The 8,990-nt window shown below is 46.9% G+C and overlaps 1 protein-coding gene across 1 annotated transcript in view; it reads right to left on the bottom strand.

Moving 5' to 3' along the window:
* ARHGAP31 (Rho GTPase activating protein 31) overlaps positions 1 to 7,463 on the bottom strand; it is a 114,142-nt gene extending 106,679 nt beyond the window's left edge. The window contains exon 1 of the mRNA XM_049629420.1: positions 5,963 to 7,463. Within this exon, the coding sequence (XP_049485377.1) occupies positions 5,963 to 6,062 (100 nt within the window). The 5' untranslated portion in view covers positions 6,063 to 7,463. The remainder of the gene's footprint in view (positions 1 to 5,962) is intronic.
* Between the last annotated feature and the right edge of the window lie 1,527 nt (positions 7,464 to 8,990).

Below are 8,990 nucleotides of genomic sequence, written 5' to 3'. Positions count from 1 at the left end.
GGAGAGGGAGAGGGAGAGGCTGTGCCTGTGGTCAAGGGGCTGTTGGTATAGGTCTGGAGAGTGGCAGGAGGGAGGGATGTGGGTAGATGGAGGTAGCTGTTTCTATTCTCTGTGTGGGTTGTTTGTCATATCCAGACCCTACAGAGTAAGTTACAGTCAGGCTTTGTGTTATCAGTCAGTTCGCTCCAGGTTTAAAGCATTTTTTCTCCTCTTTTGGTTTTGCCTATTTAACTCTGGGACCCAGATATGGGGATGCCCCTCTAAACGCAAGCTTATGAAGTTGTTGTTCTGTCTGCACAAACTCTACCTCCAAGACCTGACTTCTCTTTCGGTTCCCTTTGGTTTTAGGAGTGGCTGGGTATCTTTCTCAAATCTTTCTGAGGGCCCTTTCCATTCAGATGGACATTCTGGTCTTCCACCATTATACACGATGGTCCATCCACTCTGCGGTAGCTCTGGGAAATCCCTGCATGAAATGGCCTCTTCATTCACCGGGGCAACCAATCTGCTTCCCATTCCTCTTCATGACTGATGAAACCATCTGACCATATCATTTACCCATTTCATTGGAGTCCTCACTCATTCAGTCATGGGTGTGATGTAGTTATACCAGGGCAAGTCCAGGGTGTTATGATAATAACAGCCACACTTTTATAGCTTTCCATATACACATGCCCTCTGCCAAGTGCTTTGCCTATATGAATTCATTTATCTTCACATCAGTCCTCTTAGCCCCATTTCACAAATGAGGAAACTGAGGCCTAGCAGGGGTAAGTAATTTACTCCAGGGTTGGGAACAGGCAAAGTTGAGATTTGGGGATTCTATGCTGGACAGGAAGCCTCCAGAACTCCTAATGGGAATACCCAGCAGGGGCACCTAACTTGGGAGGTCAGGGAAGGTTTCCAGAAGCAGCGGAGACCTAAAGAGTGAAGACTCAGGGGGCACCTGGGTGACTCAGTCCGTTAAGCGTCAACTCTTGGTTTTGACTCAGCTCATAATCTCATGGTTTGGTTCGTGGGATCAAGCGCCACGTCGGCTTGGGATTCTCTCTCTCCCTCTTTCTCTGCCCCTCCCCTGCTCTCACTGTCTTTCTCAAAATAAATAAATAAACTTCAAAAAAAAAAAAAAGAGTGAAGAGTTAGGTAGGGAAGGTGTGATAAGGATGTGTGAGGTAAGATGCTGGGGAGGAAAAGACTAAGCCAAAGAGAGTACCAGTCCTGGTTCTCCAGTCAGTGTTAAATCCTGTCTTGAACAAAAAAATATTACCTACCTTCCTTGCTAAGACTTTGTTCCTGTTTATGTTTGGGTATCTTATCTATTTACTTGTAGATAGTAGCTTTTATGTGTTCTCCTTCAGTTATGACAGCTATTTTCAAAGCTTCATTGATCCACTGGCTTCTCTCCTTTTTTTTTTTTTTTTTAAGTTTATCTATTTTGAGAGAGACAGAGACAGAGAAAGCATGAGTGGAGGAGGGCAGAGAGAGAGAAAGGGAGAGAATCCCAAGCTCAACCGAGTCACCCAGGCACCCTGAGCCATTGGTTTCTGAAAGTCTGTTCACATCCCTTCAACTGTAAATTTCTCAAGTCTGGAGGGCTTGTTTCTTTCTCTCCCACTGTGCCTCCACAGTGCCTCAGTACCTATTTGTGAAATAAATGAATAAACAAACTGAGAGAATGATTTAGCCTCAGAAATATATATAAAGGGGCACCTGGGTGGCTCAGTCAGTTAAGCACCCGACTCTGGCTCAGGTCATGATCTCACAGTTTGTGAGATTGAGCCCCGCATTGGGCTTCACGCTGATATCTCAGAGCCTGCCTGGGATTCTCTCTCTCCCCCCCTTTCTGCCCATCCCCTGAGCACATGTGTGCTCTCTTTCTCTGTCAAAATAAATAAACGTTAAAAAAAAAAGAAATTATATATATATATATATGTATATATACATTTTTCTCCCTTTTCAATCTGATAAGAACCAGAAAAAAAACTTTAGCAATAAAAAGGCTCACAGTTCTTACCAAACATTCAGAGGAGACATTCTGAATAGTCAAGGCTGCTTATCCAAGGGGAAAATAAATGGTCTGTAAACGCCTAAACTGGAAGCAGTGGTTCTCAACTCTGCCTGCATATCAGAAACAGCTAGGAAGCTTTAAAAAAATTTTTTTTTAATGTTTATTTATTTCTGAGAGACAGAGAGACAGATTGAGAGCGGGGAGAGGGGCAGAGAGAGGGAGACACAGAATCTGAAGCAGGCATTGTCAGCATGGAGCCCAATGGAGGCTCCATGGAGCCACCCAGGTGCCCCTTTAGTAAGCTTTTAAAACATACCCATGCCTGCACAACAAGAAATTCTGATTTAATTGTTCTGAGAGGGGACCCGGGCTTCACCTTTTTTTTTTTTTTTTAAAGCTCCTCAGGGGATTCTAATGTGCTGCCATCATGGCAAACCACTGCGTGAGACAATACCACCTTTTCCCAGGAATCGAATAAAATGACATAGATTGTTCAGAAGGGTGAGAAAGTCCTTAGCCCTCAGAGTGGAGACAGAAGGCACAAATGGAGGCAGAAGACAGCTTTTCCAATAACCTTCTCTTTCTGGTCCCTTGACTGCTGGCCCCAGCATTTCCAAGTCCTGTGGGAAGACCAGGGGCAGTTGGCACTTGGCTCACAATGAAATAAGAAATGCTCTTGGATGCACTCTGGCCTCACATGGCTTCACCCACAGCCTCCCAACCACAGGTGACAATATGATGTGGTTTTCGTTGGGATTCTCTCAATTCAGTTGTCAAAAAGAAGACAAAGAAAACTACTACTTTCAGCATACCAGTGAAGAAGAGATGCTCTTCTCCCTCTATTCCAGATGGGAAGAGAAAGTTATCTGGTTCCTAAGGAAGAGCTGAGGGTTGGAGTGGTGGTCACTGTTCCGGCCACGTTGGTCAGGAGCAACTTTGTGCTGTTCTTGAGTGTTCTTACCAGACTGGAGAAAAGTCCTCCAAGAAGTGAAAGGGGGGAAAACGGCCCTTCACATTGGGCCTGTGTGCCTCTGGGGATGATCAACAGCAGGGTCTGAACTGTGGAAGCTACACACACACACACACACACACACACACACACACACACACACTTCTATAAGAAAGGGTTTCTGGTTTTTATCAGCTTCCTAAAGATTAAGGATGACACTTGGCCCTGGGCAGCTTCTGCTCTGAGCTGAACACCTATTTGTCACCCACACATCCTGCCCTGGCAGATTTGCCCAGCTGAAGGTAGCAGGGCTGGGCCACGGCAAATCACTGAAGTGGATGACATTCATGTTCTGTGTTCAGCCTCAGGGTTGTAGCTTCCCCACATTCGGATGGCCTGAGCACAGCTTATTATCACCAGCTCCGTCCGCCATCCCAGCTTAGGGCTTTCCCTCCCTGTCCAAGCACAAGGGCTCTCTTGGCTTCCCTACATCTCGGTCCTTCTCTTCTGCTCCTGTGCTCCCAGACCTGAAAGCATTTCTCTTTATCTCTACACAGGACCATCACCTTACCCTTGACTCCGAAGCTCAGTAATCATGATGTCAGTCTTGTGAGGCCCTCCCTAACCTTCTGGTTTCTAGTTACCATGCTGACTTGTCACCTGGATTCTGGGGTTGAACTTCCAGGGTGGTGGGCAAATGGGCAGTGCCAAGTCAGCTTTCCTCCCTGGGAGCAGAGTCCAGGCCTTGTCTATTAACTAATACATGTTTCTGAAAGTCCATGAGGAAAACACATTGTTTTAGGAAAAAAAAAAACATTAGCACTGTGCTTACTGATACTACACTATAGTCAAATTAAAAGAGGACTACATAACTAGTTTTTACATGTAGCAAAAAGGAAATCCTAATTACTCTCATTTCTATAAGCTGTTTATTATGCATGCCTAATCCTCATGTGGCACAAGAATGGTGTCTGGATCATTAAGTGGGTCAGTTTCCTTTTGTTTTAAAGCTAAACTCTATTCAGGTATGTCAGACTTGAAAGTTTGCTGATCCTGTGACAGGATCTTGCCTGTGTAGTCTTTCAATTTGGGAGACAAAATCATTAGAGGAGAATGTTGGCCTGGATAAGGAAGCTAGGGAGGGAAGAGGAGCCTGGTAGGCCAAGCCTCTCTGCATCCTTCATGATTTATACTGTATGACCTTATGCAGGTCAATTTACCTGTCTGGGCTTCCTTGCCTCCTCCCCAAGGCTGGGATTATTAGGCACTGGTTTTCATTTTTTTTTCCTCTGAGCAGTAGCTCCCTTCCTTCTTTTTCAAATGCAACCTATATAGAAGCCCAAAATACAAAGCAGGTCAAAGAAGAGCTGCCAAAGGCAGCCTTTGAGGTGTCTTCACAGAATGCTGACATCCCTGGCTCATCCTACAATCTATGACATCATAAGAATGGGGCAGGAATGGCAAGCACCCCCATGCTTGGAGGGGGTCCCAGAAGAACACCCACAGGGTGGAAGGGGGCATCCCGAACATTTGTAGTGAACCTCAAGTTCCTCACAAAAACAGGGGGAGGGAACTATTTCCTTCTGAACTTTCGAGGGTAGTGGTTAAGATGCACATGTGGAGTTCTTTCGCATTCAAAATAATTCAGTCCAAGCAATTTTATATCAAATCGCCCTCTCCCTGATTATTGGAGAGGATTAAATGAGTTGACTGTTATGCCTTGATTTCAAAAGAGGCAGTTTTGAAACCTGTGGTACCCCAAGCTCTATGATACTAAGCCATTTGTCCTAATGACACAGCAGACTCTGAACTCCAGAATACCACAGGAATATCACACCACTGCAAATTACTAGGTGGTGCTGAGTCTCAAAAAAACGTAATTGAAACAAAATCATTGCACTGTTTTTGAGATGCACATTTGATATGAGCTAATCAAATCATTTTTGAGATTATTTTCCTGGAGGCAGAATTATTCTGCACAGTTAAACAGCCCTCCAGTCTCCTCCTTTGTTATAGCTAGCTGTGTGTAAATACGAGGCCTATATAGTGGTCTAATTTCTTTCCGCACTTAACTTTCTAAAGACAAGGCCTTTTTGTCATGGGTATGCACGGGGTCAGTCAACCTTACAAAAGGAGTCATTTACTGCTCAATTTCCCCAGCCTTCCTATGATTAAAAACTTCTAACTTCAAATGCTATTATTGTATTCTAAATTGTTTTCTTTCCCTCTCCCCCAACAAATGTTTAAACTGTCTCTACTCTGCAGGATTCCCTTTTTTACCCAAAGTGGCCTTGAAAACAGAGACGCTCTCCTTTTCTTTTACATACCCTACAGTATTTTAAGATCCAGGCCTTCTGACCTTTTTACAGCACTCTTCTTGTCTGACACACCAAATGCTAATCTGAAAGCCAAGAGGAGGTAAAGGGTCTGGGGGGTTGGGAAGGGGAGGGAGGGAGGTACTATATATTTGGCATCCGTTCAGAAATTCAGAAAATGTTTGTGCAACCACTCCCCCCAGCCAGGATCCACCGCACCCCCTGCCTTCCAGCACATTAATAAAAAAAGATGTGAGCGGATGAAATTGGAGAGCCCGGGAGGAACACCCAAGGCGGTCGTAATTATGTACCCGGAGAAGCCCACTGATCATCATCATCCCACAGGTCCTGCCCGAATCCCTCGCCTCCGACATCCAAAATCCGCGATCAGGATCTCTGGAGCTCCCACCCCCAGCCCGCAGAGGTAGCCGGTTAAACTTGCAGCAGCACCGCCCAATAACGGCTTGTGTGCGACAAACGGAAAGACACACACAGCCTCTGCACGTCGAGGTGGCAGCGCTGTGCACCTCAGGAATCATATCTGTTCTTTAAAAAGAAAAAAAGTACATTGAGCCCACAGGCCTGGAATACATTAACTTACGAACGGAATCTAACACGCTCCAGAAAAGTCCATCTCACTCTCAAACAAAAAGAAAAGGAGGGGTGGGGGGAAAGGCAAAGGCACTTTACCATCCTGTCCTGAGCTTTCCAGATACTCGGTCAGGTCACAGCCAAAGGCACTGGCGGCTCCCTTTCGTTTCAGCTTCTGCTTGGCACCCTTGTTCTTCATGAGTTAGTCCCAAAGAGGTTGCCCCTCCGTCTCTCCCTCCCCTGTGCTTGGCACCGCGCCTAGGATGGTCTCCGGGGTCAGATCACTGGCTGCGGCGCGGCTCCCGGGGCCCGCATGGGCGCGCGGAGGAAGTGCGGCCCGGGGCAGCGCGCATGGACCCCGCGGGGCGCTGAGACCGGCGCGGCCGCGGAGCCTGCAGTCCACGGCGCGCTCCTCCAGGGCCGCGGTGCCGGAGGCCGGGCGGAGCTGGCGGCCGCGGGCCGGCTGGCGGGAGTGTCACTTCCTCACTTGGAGTCCCAGGGACTTTTCACGGGCTCCTGCGGGATCTCCGAGCGTCTTCCCCCGCTCCGGAGGGAGGGCTAGCTCTCTCCTTTCGGCTTTTGCCGAGACGCCCCGGAGAGGACGAGAGCGCGGGAAGCGGGCAGCAGCCAGGGGCGAGGAGACAGCCCCGGGGCTGCGTGGCTCCTCTGCCCAGCGCCCGCTGTCTTGCCTTCAGACGGCTTTGGGAACGCGAAAAACAAGCATCCTGTCTCTCTCGCCCGCCCTCACGCCTTCCTTTTTTTCCTGTCTTACAAATCCTAGGATCATCCAGCTCAGGAAATGCTGGAAGGAAGTTAGCTAGGGAGGGGGGCGGAGGGTGGAAATTTTTGGCAGCTCAGTGCTGCGTGTGTATGGGGCCGGAGGAAGTAGGTGGGTGGGTTGAGGAGTACGGGGCGGGGGGGGGGGGGGGAGGACGCGCTCTTGGGAGAGCCGGTCTGCGGCTCTGGAGATAACTCGGCAGCTCCGGAGGAAACCGCCGCGCTCCCAGGAGGACCCGCAGCCCCAGCCGCCCGCTTCCTGCCCCACCGCGGCCCTTGGAGGAGGGTAGGAGGAGGCGCGCTAGCCTTCGGGACGGACGGTGCTAGGTGGCACCGAAAAAAAGTCCTGCCTCCTTTTCATCCTCCTTGTCATCATCTCGTTGACACTTTCTATTTCGGTGCCTGCCTAATCCTACACAAACCCTTCAAGAGTAATGACAGAGACAAAGACAGGGATTCCAGCAGAGAAACCTGACCTGCCCGGGAGCGGTTTTCCGCCGGCCACTCCCATCCTCCTCTCCCGCGCCCAGGTACCCCCAACCCAGTTAGCTCCCCTCCCACGCTGACGGAAGGCTAGAGGCTGCCGCCTTGTAACCACTGCCCAGGAAATCAGATTTCTGGTTACAGATTCATGCACACGCGCACACACACACACACATCACGTCACGTCACACGCATTATTGCAAGTTTACTACAATGGAAGTGATTTGCGGGGTATCCAGGATTTAAGGTGACTGATACTCCAGCATAATGTGGAGAAAGGAGTCTCCCAGGCGGTTCCATAATTTGTCCTCAAGCTTTCAGGAGGGCATGTTCTTTTCTTCTCCAGTTAGATCTGAAATTCCTTGACTTCTGTGTATTCAGCACACAGTAAGCACTCAAATCCTTGTGATTTAACCATTGGAAGATTAGATTAAACTTCCTGTACAAATTCAAATCCATATATAGACGTGAAGGGGAGGGACATTCATGCAGCTCAGATTGCTGACAGAAGCTTTAAGTATAGTATTTTACTTACTGAATCCCTTTATAGTCACTTAAACATGGTCTCCCTGTGTATTCTGGTGACAGTGAACTCTGACCTTTCACCTTTTCTCTTTGACAGAGGTCACAAGTGATAGCCTGTCTTGCAAATCTGGCCCACAGAGGTGTTTGGTTTCACACACACAATCCTTTAAAATTTTTTCAAATCAATTGCTAACTTTAAAGGGTTAAGAGATTTCACTTAAGAGATGTGAGTTTCTGGCTTCTCTTGCACAGGAGATGCAGATCTGATAACACCAAAAGTGCACTCCCACATGGCAAGGACTGCTGATGCCCAGTTGTGACAGCCCCACTGCCTGTCTTCCCACCTTGTACCTGCCTGACCTCCAGAGCTCCTAACCCAAGCTCTGAGTATGGTGGCTCCTTCCTTCCATTTTCCATCTGTCTCTCAGCGACACCAGCATTGCCCTGTCATCTTGGCTAGACATCTTCAAGTAACAACTGACTCATTTCTTTCCTTCCACCCCCACCTCCAGGCTAGTCCTGCCCAGACCGATGAGTCCTTCAAAAGGCCTCTCCTCTGGTTTTCTTCTTTTCCACGCCCATTCGGTGAGGATCAGTGACTCCTCAGAATAACTCCTAGTGGGATTTGCTGAGTTCGGTCTCTGCCCACTTCATCCGTCCTATGTACTAAAGACTTGATGAACCTTCCTGAAGTATTGTTCTTGTTACATTCCTGCTTTGTTCAAAACCAGTCAAGGACTCCCTGTTTTCTAGTGCCAGGACAGTGGTTTCTAAGCATTTTGTAAGCTATTTGGAGAATATTTGGTAGGATATTTAGTGTAATGGCTTATTCCTCCCTTTATTTATAGAGAATCATTTCCATACAAGACTGTAATTATTACTATTAACATTTGTTTAGGAGTTTACTTTAGCAAGGACTTCCATATTCTTTTATTTCATCTGACCTACAGTAGATTTCATCGCTTGGGTAGCCAAGGAAAGAGGCCAAAGGGGTGCTTTTCTCCTGGATGCAGGCCCCCAGGGCACAAAATATGGATAAATTGTCAAGTTCTTGAATTGCTTCTTTAAATCTTTAAAAACATTCTTTTAACTTTTCATTTTGAAGTAATTTCAGCTTATAAAAATTTTGCAAATAATAGTCAAAGAATTCCCATTTACCCTTCACCCAGCTTTCCCTAATATTAATGTCTGCTATAATCAGAATACAGTTATCAAAATTCAAAATTAGGAAATTTATATTATACAATAATATTTAATTTATACAATAATATTAACTAATATCAACTATATTAATATAATGGTTTTAATATATAATATATTATGTAATATATCATATATTTAA

This window comes from Panthera uncia, chromosome C2 (assembly GCF_023721935.1).
Source record: "Panthera uncia isolate 11264 chromosome C2, Puncia_PCG_1.0, whole genome shotgun sequence".
In the NCBI taxonomy this organism is placed as follows: Eukaryota; Metazoa; Chordata; class Mammalia; order Carnivora; family Felidae; genus Panthera; species Panthera uncia.
Note: the sequence above shows the minus strand (reverse complement) of the source record. Positions and strands in the feature narration are given on the sequence as shown.